Source organism: Carcharhinus amblyrhynchos, chromosome 1, assembly GCF_965287045.1.
Source record: "Carcharhinus amblyrhynchos chromosome 1, sCarAmb.v2.hapA, whole genome shotgun sequence".
NCBI classification, from domain to species: Eukaryota; Metazoa; Chordata; class Chondrichthyes; order Carcharhiniformes; family Carcharhinidae; genus Carcharhinus; species Carcharhinus amblyrhynchos.
The window spans coordinates 109,234,218-109,253,011 of NC_137324.1; the positions used below are offsets into that span (position 1 = coordinate 109,234,218).

General features: G+C 41.6%; 1 protein-coding gene across 2 annotated transcripts in view; it reads right to left on the bottom strand.

The window, feature by feature from the left end:
* Nucleotides 1–18,794, bottom strand: part of aff1 (AF4/FMR2 family, member 1) — a 131,954-nt gene that overhangs the window by 10,321 nt on the left and 102,839 nt on the right. For both annotated transcript variants that reach the window (XM_080190922.1, XM_080190913.1), the window contains exons 10-15: nucleotides 16,941–17,097; nucleotides 12,895–14,094; nucleotides 7,530–7,621; nucleotides 6,416–6,659; nucleotides 795–892; nucleotides 621–684 (exon numbers count right to left, since the gene is read on the bottom strand). In XM_080190922.1, coding sequence (XP_080047048.1) covers nucleotides 621–684; nucleotides 795–892; nucleotides 6,416–6,659; nucleotides 7,530–7,621; nucleotides 12,895–14,094; nucleotides 16,941–17,097 — 1,855 coding nt within the window. The remainder of the gene's footprint in view (nucleotides 1–620; nucleotides 685–794; nucleotides 893–6,415; nucleotides 6,660–7,529; nucleotides 7,622–12,894; nucleotides 14,095–16,940; nucleotides 17,098–18,794) is intronic.

The following is an 18,794-nucleotide window of genomic DNA, read 5'->3' on the forward strand; positions in this document are numbered from 1 at the left end:
AGCCCAGAGAATCATAGAATATCATGGCACAGAAACAGGCAATCCTGTCCATTGGTCCTGCGCTGCTTTTCCCTTCCAGCTAGTTTAATCCCATTATCAAGAATATTCCTCATTTGTCTTAATAGCCTTTTTAAAGTGACGAGTGCCTTTTGAAAAGGAATTACAAACTCTGCTTCAAAAGCAGTTTGGAGTTTAATTCCTCATTAATTTTTTTTCAAGCTTTCTTTGAATTAATTCCATAAATATCTCAATGAAACACTTCATTACTATATCATAGCTTCTTATTAGCTTAAAGTTCTCCATAGGTTATGTAATTTTAAAGCTCTAATTTAAAAATCTAACTGAAGTTTCTTTTTGTAACAATCTTATCGCCAGTAACATCCTGGTGAACTAACTGTGCAACTTTCCATCCACGCTAACATAGATTTACATGGTCTCTCTAAAGTATGAACTTGATGGGCCGAATGGCATTTCCTTGTATGCTATTAAGACTCAGGCCTCCTTCTCAACCCTTGCCAAATTTGTTAGCTAATCAAGGAAGAAACTGTCAACCAAAGCCTAATACAGCAAAGTGAATGCTTTCTTTCTCCACAGTGCTGATATCACCATGAGTAACTTACCATGACATCGGCCTTGTGCTTTACTTTTTTGGCTTCTCGCAAGTGGTGCTCTACTGGATACTGCCTGAAGAGAAAAGGACTAGGGGTCAGTACGAAGTTGTGGTCACTCTTGGTTATATTTTGCAGCATATTTTGGTGCGATGGAAAAGAACAAACAAAATCGAAATAAATTACTTGTCATCAAACTTGAGTAGAGGCCGTGTGGGTTTGGAATTTCCATTTGGGAAGGATTGCTCCGGAGTGGAATTACTGGCAGTACCTTGGTAAGACACCTGTGGATAAGAAAGTTTTACAGATGTTAATTTGAATCCTTTAAAAATCACAACAGTACAAAAAAACATCCATCAGGTTTAAATTCTATCAGGTTTCGGCTTTTCCGCATAGGCAAGTATACCATAAGACATGGCATGGAGCCACAAAGAACAAGAAGATCCTGTCCATCCGTCCCATGTTTGTGCTGAATTAGTGGATCTCAGTGACGGCAGTGCATCTCAGGGAAGGAGGAAGCCACCTTTTCAAATCAACTGCTATCTATTGACCACTGCTGAAAAGTGCATGCTTGTGTGGTTGGCAAGGAGAGCTGCAATACTTTCATAAGAAAAACCACTTGGTCAAGGCTGCAGAAACTCAATCAAAAACCCTGAACCACATCTTAACCAGGGATCACTTTCCTTTCAGACAGGAAGGAGAAACTGCAGAAAAGAAATAAAGCTCCTCCTGCTAAAATGTTGCCATACATTTCCAATTATTGCTGTAGCATTATTCAATTACCAACGATTTTGATAATCGGAGTCCTCAGTCATTGATAAAAATGGTGTTCATTTTATACATAATTAAAGGAAATCTTGCGTAAATTGTCCAGACATTGATCCAAGAATTCTTCAATCATATCTCAACAATTCAGGACAAATAAAAATTACAAATCTGAAACAACAATAGAAAATGCTGGCGAAGACAGCCAACCCACCAGCACCTATAATGGGAAATGCAAGTCAGCAAATTGCTGCAGCTCATCCTTCAGATCATTCCGACCACAGTGATGTACACTAGATACTAAATTCAGAGGCTGATTTAAGTGAACTGTTCTGCCCTGGATGGTGTTGGGTTTCTGGAATGCTGTTGTAACTGCAGTCATCCAGGCAAAGTGCATATATTCCATCACATGCCTGTCTTGAACCTTGTGCATGGTACTGAGGCTTTGAAAGGTCAGGAGGTGAGTCACTCTTCACACAGTACCTAGCCACTACTCTGCTCTTGTAGCCCATGTCAGAGTGGTATTGATGTGGAATAAGTGGCATTATTTCAATGCTGGGAGATAAGCTTAGTTGAAAATTCAGCATGAAGAATTGCTTGGGAAGGGGTTGGAAATAGTAAAGCTAAGTGGTCACTTATGAGTAATTGATAGACCTCCTCACAGTAGCTGCACAGAACATATAGGAAATAATGAATGAGGCATGTATGGGTGACTTTAATCTACATGCAGATAAATTGGGAATATCTATCTGTACCAGGTACAGGTACAGGTAGCCTGGAAAATGAGTTCATAGAAGTTTTTAGGGCAGTTTCAAAGAGCAGTGTGTCCCAGAACCAACCAGAGTGCAAGATATCCTAACCCTGGTAATGTGCAATAAAACAGGACTAATCAATAATCTCATGATAAAGGAGCTTGTAAGAGACAGCGACACAACACAATTGAATTTCACATTCAACTTGAAAGTGAAAAGTGTGAGTCCATGACTAGTGTCTTAAGCCTAAATAAAGGCAACTACAAGGGTATGATAGCAGAGCTGGCTAAGGTAAACAAGGTTAAAAGGTTGGTGCCGACTTGATGGGTCAAAGGGCCTCTCTGTGCATTATGACTCTATGGCTATGACAGAGAGTTGCTGGGGCAAACCGTTATGGAGATATTTGATAACTCTCAGTGAAGGTTGCTTCCAGTTAAAGAGGATGGCTCTTAAAGAAGGCTGCATTATCTGTGGCTAAATAAGGAAAGTTAAGAGAGATGCTACAAATCTACAATGATTGGTGGTAGGAGGATTGGACAGAATTTATTTTCTTTTCTAGTCATTCTTTGAATCTTAAGAGGCAGAAAGCAAAGTACAAGAGAAAGCTAGCTATACAATATAAAAACAGAAAGAATTTCTACAATTATTTGATTAGGAACTTTGCAACTAAAACTGCTGTTTGTCCTCTAGATTGTGAGCCTGGGGAATTGATAATGGAAAAGAAATGGTAGAGGCACTGAACAGATATTTTGTGTTTGCCTTCATGGTAGAGGGACTTAGAAAACTCCCCAAAGATAATAGAACATCAAGTGGTGAAAGGGAGGGATAAACTTAAAACAGTCACCATCACCAGGGAAAAGGTGCTGTGAAACTATTAGACCTATAAACTGACCAGTCCCCAGGATCTTAAAAGCAGCTGTGGAACAGAGAGCAGATGCATTGGCTATAATCTTCCAAAATTCCTTAGATTATGGAAAATTGTGAAGTAGCTAATGCAAAACATTTAAGAAAGTCAGAAAGCAGAAAATCACAATTATAAGTAGTTGATCTAATCTGTCTTACCAGAAGTGCTAGATTCTATTATGAAGGAGGTTCTAGCAGGGTACTAAGAAAATCACAATGTGACCCGGCGTAGCCAACATAGCTTTGAGAAAGGGAAGTCATGTTTAGCAAATCTATTACAGAGTCTTTTGATGAAATAACATCCAAGGTGGAGAAGGGGAGACCAGTAGATATGTTGTATTTGGACTTCCAAAAGGCATTTGGTAAGGTGTCATGTCAAAAGTTACTGCACAAGAGCACAGAGTATAGGGAGTAACTTACTAGCATGGATATAGGGTTGGTTAGCTAATAGAAAGCAGACAGTAGCATACATGGGTCTACTTTGGATTGGCCAAGCTGCAACTAGTGAAATGTCACATCAGTGCTGGGTCCTCAACCAGTACAAACTATATCAATGACTTGGATGAAGGGACCAAATGTAGAACTGCTAAATTTGCCAATGACATCAAGATAGATTGGAAAAGTAAGTTGCCAAGAGAAGGTAGGGATATAGATAGATTAAGCAAGTGGGCACAAATTTAGCAGAGGGGAATATAACATGGGAAAATATGAATGTGTTCACTCTGGTAAGCAGGAAGGCAGTACACCATTTAAATAGTCATTGCAGAACTCAGTAGCAGAGTGCCCTGTATATGAATCATATTGCCAGTATGTTGGTGCAGCAAGTGAATAGGAAAATAAGTAGGATGCTGATGCTTATTGCAAAGGAAATTGAATCTAAAAGTAGGGAGGTTTTACTGCCGCTGTACAGGTCATTGGTGAGGCCATATTTGGAGTACTGTGTATAATTTTGGTTTCCTTATTTGAAGTAAGGTTTAACTGCTTTAGAAGTAGTTCAGAGAAGGTTCACTCAACTCATTTCTGGGATGAAGGGCTTATCTCAGGAAGAAAGATTGAACAGAATGGGCCTATGTCCATTGGGGCTTAGTAGAATGCGTGGTGATTTTATTGAAATAAAGATTTTCAGGGGACTAGAGGGGGTGGATACCAGGAGGACATTACTTCTTGTGGAGGAAGCTGGAGCCCAGGAACATTGTTTAAGAATGAGAGGTCTTTCTTTTTGACGGCAGAGAGGAGAATTCTTTTCGCCGATGGCCATTAGTGTATGGAATTCTCTTCCCCAGAAGGTAGTGGAAGCTGAGTCCTTAAATTTATTCAAGGCTGTGTTAGGTAAGATTGTAGGACAAAGGCATCAAAAGGTTATGGGGGGGGAGACAGGAATTCATTTTTTGTGGGATGTTGACTAAGCCAGCATTTATTGCCCATCAGAAGGAAGTGCTGAGCTGACTTCTTGAACCGAAGCGTGGGTACTCCCACACTGTTGTTAGTGACAGAGTTCCATGATTTGTGACGGTGAAGGAACAATAATATAGTTTCAAGTCAGGGTGCTGAGTGACTTGGAGGGGAACTTCAAGGTAGTGGTTTTCCCAGGTATCTGCTGCTCTATCCTTCTAGATGGTGGTGGTCATGGCTTTGGGAGGTGCTGCCTAAAGAAGCTTGATGATCTTCAGCAGTGCACCTTGTAGATGGTGTACAAGGTTTCCACTCTTCATTAATGGTGGAAGGATTAAATGTTTGTGAAAGGGGTAGCAATCAAGCAGACTGCTTTGTTCTAATTGGTATTGAGCTTCTTCACTTTGGAGGCGAGTTACTCATCATAGGATTCTTAGCCTTTGACTTGCTCTAGTAGCCACAGTATTTATGTGGGTAGTCCAGTTCAGTTTCTGGTCAATGGTAATCCCCAGGATGTTGATAATGGGGGAATTCAGTGATAATAATGCCATTGAATGTCAAGGGGTGTTGGTTACATCCTTTCTTGTTGCAGATGGTCATTGCCTGGCACTTGTTTGGTGTGAATGCTACTTGCCACTTGTCAATCCAAGCTTGGATATTGTCCAGGTCTTGCTGCACTTGGACATGAGCTGCTTCAGTATCTGAGGAGTTACAATCAGCTCTGAATATCCCCACTTCTGACTTTAGGATGGACAGAAGGTCATTGATGAAGCAACTGAAGATGGTTGGGCCCAGGGCAGCCCCCAAGGAACTCCTGCAGTATTGTCCTAGCGATGAAATGATTGGCCTCCGACAACCATCTTACTTTGTGCCAGTTATGACTCCAACCAGCAGAAGGCTTATCCCTGATTCCCGTTGACTCCTGCTTTGATGTCATATCTGGTCAGTGTTAATGCTGCCTTGATGTCAAGGGCTGTTACTCTCACTGGCACTCAGCCCTTTTGTCTATGTTTGAACTAAGACTGTAATGAGGTCAGGGGCTGAAAGACCCTGACAAAGCCCAAACTGAGTGCCTGTGAGTAGGTAATTGCTGGGTAAGTACCACTTGATAGCACTGTTGATGACACCTTCCATTACTCTGCTGATGATTGAGAGTAGACGGTAACTGTTCGGGTTGGATTCATCCTGTTTCTTGTGTGTAGGACATACCTGGGCAATTTTCCACATTGTCAGATATATCCTAGTGATGTCATTGTACTGGAAGAGCTTGGCTACGAGCAAGTTCTAGAGCACAAGTCTTCAGGACTATTGCCAAAATGTTGTTGAAGCTCATAGCCTTTTCAACAGTCAGAGCCTTCAGCTGTTTCTTGACATCACATGGAGTGAATCAAATTGGCTGATGCTGGCGACCTTCGGAGGAGACCGAGCTGGATCATCCACTTGGTAATACTGGCTGAAGATAGTTGTGAAAGTGGAGTAAAGCCATTCCTGAGGTTGTGGCAGAGGTAGGGACATTGACTGAATAAGCAGCTGAAGGTAATTAGGCCCAAAATACTTCCCAAGGAATTCCTGCAGCAATGTCCAGGGACTATGATGATTGGTTTCTGAAAATCAGAACTATCCTCTTGTCACATACCATTGCAGCGACTGAGAGTTCTCACACTGGCAGCAGTTTTGCTGAAGTTTAGTTAAATACTACCTTGATGTTGAAGTCAGTTATTGCCACCCTTTCTCTGGCATTTAGCTCGTGTCTGAAACCGGATCAATGCTGGGATAAGCTCTGGAGGGGAGTTAATTAGGCCAAGTCTGAATTCAGCATCAATGAGCAGGCAACATGGGGGTGCTTACTAGAAAAGCTTGTAGGAGCTAAATCAGCCAATTAAACCAATTACACAAACAATAAATGTTCAATAAAACACATTAAATATTTAAGATATCATTTGAACAATATCCTCATCCTTGAATTGACAAATAAAGCAGAGATGGCATTTTTACCTTGCTTTTTAAGTGGCTTGACTGTCTATCCATTGTCCTTTTGTGCTTGGAAGATAACTGTCTGGATGAAGAATTATTCTTGCTGCTGTAATCCTTCGTATCATTAGCACTCATGGTGGAGACTTGGCTAGAAGTACTACTCCCACTGTTGTGCCGTTTGTGGGCTACCTTTGCTGGTTTCTGTACAGGAGATGGAAGTGGCAGTAGAAATGGATTTTCCTTCTCAGAGGAAGACTTGGAAATTCTAAGAGGAAGAATTAACAGAATTTTTTTTGTTACCTTCTACTCAGCAAAACAGAGCTAGCTTCTTGGCACATACATTCTTAGATGTTTCATTATCACGTGAATAGTGCATACTTCAGAATTCAGTCACTTTTTCCAACAGCAACAGGATAGCAATTGAAGGACTATGAATAAAAGACAGTATGTTTTGATAATAGACTCCAAGCAGCAAGCACCCCTCTATCAGCATTATAGTAGTATAGAACATCCTCGCTCAAACTTGAAATGGAAAGAATAAGAGAAAAGCAGACAGAGAACCTTCTATTGGAATCTCCCCGTCATACACAATGCAAAAGAGAACTTTGATGTCTTACTGATTCACCAGATTTCAATTTAAAAAATGTATTGGCTGTAGGGCTGTGAAAGATATTTAAATTGACAATGTTTTTGCTTATATTCAATAGGAGTGTTTCTTCACAACTTAGTAGCTGCCTTCATGACAGATGTTAAAATATACTTGCAGAACTTGTAAAATAATTCTACCTCAGATGTACTTTAATATGTATCCTGGGACACCAGCTCTTTTTGTGCAAAGTCTGAAACTAGTGTTATCCACTATTAGAATTCTATCGAAGGATACCCAATTTAAGAAACGTAAAGTTTGTTCATATCTCAAGCACTGAGTTTCTTTCTACAATCCACACAGAATGGGATTGCAGTTCATCAAGTTTGTGTGCTAAATATATTCAAAGCATGCAATGTAGGAAGAAGCACTTTCAGCGCTGGCTTGTGAGTCAGCAATACCGAGTTTGACAGGTGTCCGATGAGAACTCGTGTGTTGCACGGAATCTCTCTCTCGCTAATTTTAGAAATGGAGATATCGGATACACACCGCTTATGACTGGATTCCTTATGGCTTGAAGAGGACAACTTGTTTTCTTTATCCAGCCGTTGCTTTTTGCTCCCACTTGCTTCCACATCAACCTGAAATAAATAATTTTGGAACAAACAATAAATTAATTTCCTGATCATCTGTCAATTTTCAAAATTGAAACAAAATTATAGAATATATTTTTCCTCCCCTCGATAGTTACGCAAGTATAAAACCTCAAAGATCTTCAATGTAGCGCTTGCGAGCAGCCTAGCAGTTTGAATGGTTTAACATGTGACAACCTCCCAGCAAATTGCAAGCCTGGAACCTGAGAGCTTGGGTGAATTTGATCATCTCTCCGTTACAGAGCGAGATTTTGGAGCACATGATCAGGGTGGAATGTCTCTCCGAGAATGGAAAATTACACCATTCTGCTTCTCCTCTTTCTCTTTTTACACTCCCCGTGCCAGTTGCAGTATCATAAATATCTCCACATAAATCCAGAGTCACATCACCAAAACTGGACAGCGAAAACTGCAAGAGCAGAATAGCCATTAATTGGTCACTTAACGGTCTCGACTGGTGGGAGGGCGGAGCAGGCAGTGAGGCCTCGCCCTCCCCAGTTAAATCATCGCCAGGTCAGGGGCAGGCGGTTTGGGGGCAGGGCCTCCTTGCTCGTCAACCCACTTGCACAGAACAAAACGTTTCTGCCCAATAATTCTTTGGGAGAGAGGGGGTGTTAAGGAGAGAACCACTGCTTTCATTTCTACATTTCACCGTATAGCACGGTGTGATCAAGAAATCCAATTTTAAAGCCCAGGTTCCACAGGAGTGTTGATGATCATATCAATTAGTTTTCTTTAAAGAAGCTTAAATTTTTTAATGATTTGAATCGATTATGAAACTATAATTTGCTGTATAATATCCCCCAGCAATTAGAATCATGATTAGTATTTATATTTTACTGCCCTCCCCCTTAAAATTGCCAACATCCAAATGACGGGGTCATCTCTCTGGAGTTGAGCCAGACTTTCCTTCCAAAAGTCACGTTAGACAGGACAGAACTGTTCAAAAAATGTTCTTCCACAAATGTACTGATAAATTAAAATAACTACACAGTCATTTTAACCTCGACAATCCTGTTGGTGTTTTGTCTTGTGGTTCCCGGCAGTTTGAAGTAAGCACACTCAGACTCAAATGCTGGAGCTTCATGGGATATGTTTCCTAAATCCCACCACACGCTGCTGACAGATAACACTGTTTTTTGGACCCAAAATGTAGTGCGGCAGTGAGGGATGTGGCATTCTGGATACTTGTGTTTAAAAACGCAAGAACTTATAGTTCCTAAATCATATTAAAATAGTTATTACATTACAATGGATGGCAACTGCATTATATAATGTAATATCTAATGAATGATGATAAAAATCAGGCAGGTGATTATGGTGCAGAAAAAGAGAGCCAGGATTATCACTCCTTGGGATGTTGAAAGAGTATTTATTGGATTCCTGTGCGATTCTGCCCTTTGACCTAAAAGTCTTTCATTCACTGTCCCAGCTTGTACAGAAAAATAGGCAACTTTGGTAATCTAGCGGAGCCTCTTAATGCCTGTGGAACAGTACACCCAGCAAAACCTGTCCAACTGGGACAGGCAGAGAATGGGGGTGCGGGGAGGGCAGTGGAATGCACCCTTACTAACCAGCAATGCACATCATAATTAGGCAGGGAGAAAAAAGTCGGAAGACAAAGTGTCTTGTCCACATTTCAATACAAAACACTGTGCATTTTCCTTAGCCAAGGTAAAGCATTTTGCGCTATTAATCAAATAATTGGCAGTGCCTCAGGAAAGAGCAAGGACAAAGGACAGTCAAAACTTGCGTTCAAATAATTCTCTCCAATTGCAATCGAATTCACCACCTTCTCTGCGACGTTACAGTATCACCGCAATGCTTGACAACTTAGTGAATTGGTAAGTTACCACCTGTACTGTGGCTAAACAGATTAATGGGGAAAAGGATGCTGACAAAACATTGGTAGAAGCAGACATGGTAGGAGAAATGGATGGAATGAAAATTGGTAGGCAAGATGTGGTAGAAAGGCTGGGCAGGTTTAAAGGAGATAAGCCACCTAATCTGGATGCCTTGCATTCAAGATTGCTAAAGGAAGTGGCGCTGGAGGTAGGGCAAGGGTTTGCCATAATCTTCCAATCTGTCTTAAACCGGGAATAGCCAGATGATAGGAGAGCAGCAAATGCAAAACCCTTACTAAAGGAAGGGTTTTGGATCATTTACTAGAGGGTAGTCAGTTTCCGAAAGACGTGCTGGTTAGGTGCATTGGCCATGTTAAATTCTCCCTCAATCCAAACAGACACCAGAGTGTGGCGACTACAGGACTTTCACAGTAACTTCATTAGTGTTAATGCAAGTTTACTTGTGGCTAATAAATAAACATTAATACCAGTGGTGGGTAAGGATTTAGAAACACGTCACTGAATGGTGGAACAGCTCAAGGGGCTGAATGGCCTACTTTCATCCAATATTTAGTAATCAGGGAAGACCACCAGGCAATTTAAGGGGTGGGGAGTGAGAGAGACTGTGTGTGTGTGTGTGTGTGTGTGTGTGTGTGTGTGTGTGTGTGTGTGTGTGTGTTGGGGGGGATGGTGGGGTCAAGGTCGTGAAGTCAGGAGAATCAGCATGGGTTTGTAAACATCTGAAAATGCTCCACTGATCTAAGCTAAGTTTTGATGAAATAGCAGAGGAGACTGACGAATGGAAAGTAGTGCAAGTTGTTGCCATTGATTTTAACAAAATGTTTGACAAAGTACCATACAGAAGACAGGCTAATAAAACTGAGGTTTATGGAATTGAAAAGTCAGTGTCAGCTTCGATTAAAGAATTAGCTTTATGACAGGAAAGAGCGAATTGTGATAAACTGTTATTTTTCAGACTGGGGAAAGCAGACAGTTGTGTTTTCCAAGGGTCAAAAGGACCACAGCTTTTTTGTTGCAATATAAAAATGACTTGCATGTTGGAATACAGAATAAAACCTCAAAATTTGCCAATGATACAGAACTTGCTGGTGTGCCAAACTTTGAGGATAATACCAATGGACTACAATGGGACATGACAGGTCAGCAGAATGGGTAGACAAGTGGCAGATGAAATTTCATACAGAAAAGCACAAAGAGATACATTTCGGCAGAAGGAATAGGGAGATGTAATATAGACTATCAAATGTAGGAGCAGAACTGGTTATCCGGCCCATTGAGTGGCACAGTTCTAGAGTGTGTAAAAGCAGATGGGCATAGGGAATTCTGTGCCTGAAGATGGTAGGACATACTGCGAGTGGTTAACAAAGCATATAGGATCTTGAGCTTATAAGTTTAGGCACTGAATACAAAAGTAGGGAAATTATGCTGATCCTTTATAAAGCTCTGGTTAGGCCTCAGCTGGACTAATGCACCCAGTTCTGGCATCACACAATAGGATAGATGTAAAGATGCTTGAAAGGATGCAGGGGAAATCTACCAGAATACTTCTAGAAATGAGAGAATTGAGAGAAATAAACCTGCAGGATTGCAGGAATAGAGGGTGGAATGGGGATGATAGGATTGTTCTACACAGCAAGATAGACTCAAATGGGCTGAAGTAATTAAGTTGGTCAACAAGTCCATGGATGGAGATTCACATATTTTATATAATATATAGAGCTCGACGTTCTGCATGGATTGCAACTGTTTTTCTAAAAAGAGAGAGCCCAAAGTTCCTCAGAGTTATTGAGAATAAATGAGGTGATGGAGAATGAATGGAAAGAGACACCTGGTATTTCACAAGTATGCTCCCCATAAAGTGTACAAAACCTTTTCGAAATGCATGGGAACCCACCGGCTGTGAGGTTTCCCCAAATTTCTGGGAGGGTAAAAGCAATTTGGATAAAATGTTTCACTTTACATACAGGCCATGAAGGAAACAGTCTTTTACTAAGCAATACAAAATAAACAGACTCCTTGCTTTGAAACAAAACACAGGAGAAACGTAAAAGCACTTTGTTATTAATGCAATTCCCAAAATGAAAGACTGCAGCCTCCATTAAATTTTCCCTCTTTACCTTGGTTTGGAACCAATCATGCAGATCATAAAACTATAAATCACGAGTTTAGGCAACTAAATCTTAGCTCCACAAATTTAAAATTACGTGGAAATTGTAGTTCTCGAAAAGACAGGCATCCAATGACATCACATGTCTAGAGGTCCTCTGCTTTATATTAGAAACTTCATGGACTGCAGGAGCAGGGAATGCGTTCAATGTAATGTTCTGCATCACGTATAGCCATCCTACTCGACAAAATGCACACAATTTAAAGGTGCAGGAGATTGAGGGGGGATTTGAAGGTAAACTTATTCATCCAGAGGGTGTTGGGAAATTGGAACACTGAAAGGGTGGTAGAGGTGGGAACCCTCGCAACATTTGTTGAGCATTTGAAATGCCATAGAAGTGCTGGAAAATGGGATTAGAATGGACAGGTGCTCGATGGCTGGCATACTCATGGCACACCAAAGGGTCTCCTTTTGCGCTGTAAAACACAACGATTCATTTGGGACTCCAGTGCAGTTGTTCTGCTGCAAGGGACACATACACATGCCAGGAGCAATCCTGTGCCTTATCTTGTAAGGAAAACCATGGTGGCACAGGATTGCTACTGGCCCTGCAATCATGGCTGCTTCCAGCACTGACACTGACTTTACTCCAGCACTAGGCTACTTACTTGGGTGGATTTCACTGGAGAAGGGTACGGCAACACCACAGTTAAATTTGGCAGGCTCAAATTTGGAAAACCACTCCAAACCTACGGCCCCTATTCAGCATGAACACCAAACGCAAGTAAGGTCATTCAGGTTTCAGGCTTAAATCGGAGGAAATTAGTGACATGAAAAACCTCTCAGGAAGAATGGAAGAACGATATTCCCTCGCCTGCCATAAACACCTCTAAAAAGCCTGACAACACCAGGTTTTAGTCCAACCGATTTATTTGATAATAGATTCACAAGCTTTCGGGGTTAGTCCCTTCGTCAGGTGAATGGAGAGTTCTGGCCTCAGACAGAGCATATAAAGCATATATGCTCTGTATGAGGCCAGAACTCTCCATTCACCTGACGAAGGGACTAACCCCGAAAGCTTGTGAATCTATTATCAAATAAATCGGTTGGACTAAAACCTGGCGTTGTCAGACTTTTTACTGTGTTTACGCCAGTCCAATGCCGGCATACCCACATCATAAACACCTCTTCCAGCAATCAGACTGCCCATCATGTCTGCTCAGAGGATGGTCGGAATTAGTGGATTTTGTTGGTGGGAAGAAAGGAAGAGCAAGAAAAGAAAAACTTACGATGTGTTTTCTCTTGACCTTGCTGGATGAACATTCCTTGCTCTCCCGCAATCCTTCCTGACTCTTCTGGTCAGTACATTCTGCAGTACCATTCTTGGATTGTTGGCCCTCTCTGCTGGATGATGATGGGATTCGTGACAGCAAACTTAGGTCGATTTTTACGACTAACGGCCAGTGAACTTTGGTCTCACTAATTGGGCCTAGCAAATCCTCAGCACGGCTGGCGGGCAAAACCTGATCTGAGAGAGTGTTGTCATTTACCTGATTGGCTGGTTTACTCAATTTAGTCCTGTTTTCCTTTGGGATGGCTTTATTGTTGCTACTGTCCTCTTTCACCTTGCCTGCAGCTTTATTAACGTTGTTGCGAATTTCCTCCCTAACCTGACGGTCAGGCTTCTCAACGCTGGTCCGTGTCTCCTCCCTAACCTCATTAGCAGGGTGGAGGAAGGTAGTCCTGTTTACCTCTTTGGCGTCTGCGACAGGTTTGCTAATGTTAGGCTTGCTTACATTCTTGACCTCAGTGGCAGCAGATTTATGGAAGGTAGTCCTGCTTTCCTCCCTGGCAGGTTTACTGACATTAGCCCCATTTTCCACATACAGCTGTTTCTGAGGTACAAGGGCTGCAGGAGGCAGACTACAACATGACGATGACTCCTCTTTGTTGGAACCTTGATCCGCGGGCAAAGAGTCTCGATCTATAAACTGCTTGGATTTGGGAGCGTTCTGGACGAGACCCTTGTGCTTTTTCCTTTCAGATGAAATCCGGGCTGAGGAGTCAGATTGTCTTTTCTCACTAGGTCGATGTCCAGCTTTTATTTTGACTTTTGCCTGCCCTGTGGGAGGTTGGTCTTTATCACCGTACATGCGAGGTTTGTTTTCAACTTTGACTTCGTGGTTTGTTTCAGGCACAGGAGTTTTAATGGGTTTACTGGATTGCTTTTTACTGACAGCTTGCTGCGGAGTGTTGCTGCTATGCAGAGCAGGAGAGTTCTGGCATTTGCTTTTGTTCCGAGATACCTCCTGCGTAGTGTTCTCTCCGCTGGAGCCAGTACACTCACGGCCCTCCTTCGCTTCAGATGTCTGGTTGTCCTGCAAATTGTGCCCATTCAATAACTCACTGTGGCTGTCAGAAGGCATTGGTGGCTGGCTCGGATTTATCCAGTTATTAAGTTGCCATTTGTTTGCTGGTGAAGGGTCAGGCTACAAAAGAATCCACAAGATAAATAAATAAGTTGGCTGAAATATGCATGTCAAAATACCTACAGGGCATTTAAAAAAACACACTAAAAATATAATTCAAATGGTCACACTTACAAATTGCCAATACATTAGTTTTGCACTTCAATTTCCCTCACTGTACCAGGACCTCAAACTAAATGCAGCCTGCAGATGGTGAACTGTCCACAAGTGTCTGTTTCCAAAGCAAGTGAATGGATTGGAGTTTCTCCAATTTTAGCTGCCATTTTGTCAGGGTTGCACTGTGCGATTTCTTAAAACCAAGGCGGAACTGACAGAGGGAAGTTGGAAATGAAATAGCAGAAGCAGTGAACAGAAGTCAGAGCAAGGCTCTGCTCATCAACGCATGTCAGAGTCAAACAAATGTATAATTCTGCTCCTGTCTGCCACTTTAAACATAATACAAGTTTCATGACTTCAGGATAACGTGGCTTTAAGTTGTCATTTTCTAATTGTACTAAATAGGAAAACAAGGTTGGATTAACAGTTATAATCTTTCAACATGAGTGCACTGTGGTTAGCACTGTTGCCAGGGTCCCGGATTCAATCCTGACTTTTGATGACTGTGCAAACTCTCCTCACGGACGTTCTTTCCGTGTCCATGTGGGTTTCCTCCAGGATCTCCAGCTTCCTCCCACTGTCCAAAGATGTACTGATTAGGTGGATTGGCCATGCTAAAATATTGCCCCTTAGTGTCTCAATGTGTAGGTAGACGGATTAGCCATGGTAAATGTGTGGGGTTACAGAGATGGGGTGGGGGAGACAGCCTGATAAATGCTCTTTCAGAGTGTGGCTGCAGATTCGATGGGCCAAGTGGCCTCTTTGGCACTGTAGGGATTCTAGGATTCTAAAAGCAGCTCTATTTTATAATGTAGTCACGATCAAACATTTGTACCAGGAAATAAAAATCATCCTTGGTACAGCTTTTTTCAAAAAGTCTGTTTTCTTACATTGCCACTTTCTCAGTCACAGAAACTTAAGTCTTAAATTAAGTGCAGTGCCTTGATGTAACGGAGTTAAAGACAAGGACATATTTTTTAAAAATTGTGCGCATATGCATTTAGAAAAGCAATTCCAAAAAAGAATTAGAAACACATTATGAAAACGTGGAGCCAGGCTGAAACAATTATCCTGAGATTTTAACACTTTCCCTCTTTATTTCAAGAAAGGCAAAACTTGCATTTTTGAAAGAGAAAGTTTTGATCACCAGTTGGATCTAATAGCGTGGCTTACAGAGAGATAGTCTAAGGTCTTGGACACAATTGTGACATTTATTTGCTAACATAATCCACTCTTTAAAGGCCACTGTCACTATATCACAAATTCAGGCAGTCTTTAGCTCAGGAAGGGTATTGCGGTGTATGGAAGCAGAGCCAGCATTTTCTGGCCACCCCCCACCATGGGGGATGCACTGGTGCAGCCGAAAGCCCATTGACTCCCGGTGGACCAGCTGATCCCGAGAGTGGGCAGGGCCAGAAAATCCCATCCCAAAGTTAGTAAATGGCGTTGTTATAGATCAGCTTTTAACTAATTGGCTGGTGGAGCAGGCACAAAAGGTTGAGTTCCTATGTTCTGAACTGCAGCTACCCACTTTTTGAAAATGTCACATCTGCCAGACAAAGACGTACATTCCCTGTTTTTAAAATAATACATTGTTTTGTATCAGGCAGAACATGGAAATGTACTGCATGAAAGAGTATCCACTTGTACGTAAAATAACTTAAAATGGTGAGGTGCAAAGCTGAATTCTGAAAGTTAGGCACCAAAAATGAAATTTTACATTTTGAAAACCAAGGAATCACTCTTCCCCTTTTGGCAAATGTACCCCCTTGTCATAACTAATTCTCGTGCAGTAACTGGACTCCAGCGGTCAAGATGTAAGCTGCAATTTTTCCAAAAGGTGACTCAGTATCACACTGGCAAGAAACCTGGACTGACTGGACCCCAATCGTTCCACATGCAAGTAATTTTTTGGGAGCGTGGTGAGTAGTGTGTCGGTTCTGGGAGTGGTGGGGCCTAATCAAACCAATGAGCCTGGCTGCAAAGTGATCAGGCGCTACTTTGAAATGGCAGTCTGATCTCACAGTACACTGGGAGACCGCACTCTCCTCCCCCCATGGACATCGGGATCCTTCCCTTCATCGGCAGCATGTACTCCCTCACCCTCCCCACCCCCGACACACATTGTCTGCAGTGGGGTGCTCCCAATGGCTACCTTCCATGAAGCAGACATGCCCCCTCCCCTCATGGACCCCTGACATGCTCCAGCCCTTAAATGACCCCCTCATAATCATCACCCCTGGCACTGCCTAGCCATGTCCTCAAATACCCAGACTTTAATGGCCTCCAAGCCCCCTGGCATAGCCATCAAGCCTAGTCTCCACTGGTGGAGACACAGCAGATTCTCGCTAGGATCTCGCCATGCCCGAGGGTCAGAAGATCCAGGCAGCTTACAGAAACCAGCGTCAGATGGGCTAAGCACAGTTAAATGATATTTTAATATGCAAATAGACTGCGTGCCCTTTCTCAATGACATCTGGTTTGCACCAGTGGAACGGGACTGGGATGATTGCAAATTGCTTGGCACTGGGCGCAAAACCCATTTTTAAGCCCACAAGCAATTTTCCAGGATTGGTGTGATCTGCAGCAGGCACAGCGAGGTCAGAAAATCACCCCTGTGAAGTTTCTACTGCTAATCAAATTGTTATATTTCAAGGCAACCAACTAATTTTGTTCAATGAGGAGTCTTGTTACGTTTTAAGGACTGACCTTCTCACTCATTGTGGAATTTGGTACGAAGAAAACCATACCTCAGGTGTTGGGGCCCTCGATGTTCCTTCGCTGTCACTGGAGCTGCTTTCACTCTCTGAATCAGAGCCAGAAGAGTTCTCAGATTCACTCAGGTTGTTTAATCCACTACTGGAATGTCTCGATACCACTTCATCACTCTGAGAAAGCGAGGAAGCACTGTGGAATAAAAAAAAGTTAGAGAGGATAAAGAATATGGCATGCAGTTTTCAATGTGTTTACAGTTGCATAGAATCATTAAAGATGTAAAAAAAAATTGTAGCTTGCTAAGAAAGATTATCAGGATTAATATAAAGCACATTTTTTAGTTTGTTAATTTTATGTATTTACACTTTCATTTAGTAATAGATATGAAACTATTGGTTTGAGTTTTTTTTCAAATCAATTGCTATTTTACCCACCATTATGGTTAACAAAAACCTTAGTGGTAGTACAGCAACTAGCAGACACCAAGGCAAAACGTAACCCCCTTACCACCAGTATAACTGAGATCAGCACAGAGCAGAAATTGAACGAGGTTCACAAGTCTCGGTCCCACACTAAAACAGACTCGAGCATAGAAAAATCCACAACAGCCATAAAAATCACTTTCTATTTGTCCCGTTTAAGACTACTTCAATATTGTAGCAATTGTGATCATTTGCATCTTATTTTAAGGAATGTTACGTCATGGGATAATTGTGTGATAAGCGTTTATGATAGAGATCATTCTTTTTGGGGGAGGGGGGGGTGTGGGGAGTGTGTACAATTCTATAATAGTCAGTCTATAACAGCTTCACTGGTTTAATAAAGCTACGCTTGACAGACTAATCCAGCCAACAAAGATATATACCAGATATTAGGAGATGCTCAATTCATCTGAAAGTCAGAACCAAAGGAAGCAACCTCAGTTTAGGCCAGAAACCCGTTAGCTTAAATTGAAGGCTTTTACTATATAAAAAGAAGTTATGACAGGAGTGACAGGGCTATTCAAGATTGCATGGAATTATTGAGGATTTCTCAAGGCAGACTGAAATGGTCTCTGAGTACAGCAGGAGTCTGAAATGAATTATTTTGCATCAGTACGCACTCTTGCGGTTGATGTTTAACATGAAAAGTGTAAAAAAATTTTAAATAGTGGAGGATATCATCTCAAATTAAATTAGGAACCTCAAAATAAATAGATCTGCAGGTTCATGTAACTATCTATTGGAGGAAGAGATGGAACATGTGCTTTGCCTATATCTTTAACTGGGATTATTCTTTTGGATCGGAAAGATGCTCACGTAGTTCCAATTTTCAAAGAGGCAACAATGCCAGCAGAAAGTGCTACCGGCCAATTAGTTCAACTTCTATCATTGATGAAATGCTCTCTATGATCAAAAACAAAAGATATCAGAGATATCAAACACTGCTTCTAGAAATAATTACTAAATTTTAAACAAATATTTTACAGAAATTACGAGATTGGTAGACCAGTCCAACAGGTTACTTGTCTACTTTGCATTATTAGAAAGGTTTCTATAAAGGTATCTCAAAATAAGTTACTCTACAAGAAAATTCATGGAATTGGTGAGAAGTTGCATTCCCCTAGGTAGAAAATGGTTATTAATTGCTATATTTCAGTGGAAGCATTTCACCAGTGGTGCGCTGCAGGACCTGGCTAGGGTTACTTCCTTAACTATCTTAACGAATGGTATGCAGTTGCTGGAGGGTGAGGATGGGGGAAAGGGTCTATAAGTTTGTCGATGGGATGAAGCTGTGCGCAAATGTTTGGATTGTGGATAAGAATAAATTGCTGCCATTAGATTTTACAGTGAGATGAGGAATAGACCCACATTTGGATAATACTTTTTAACTTAAATAAATGGAACATT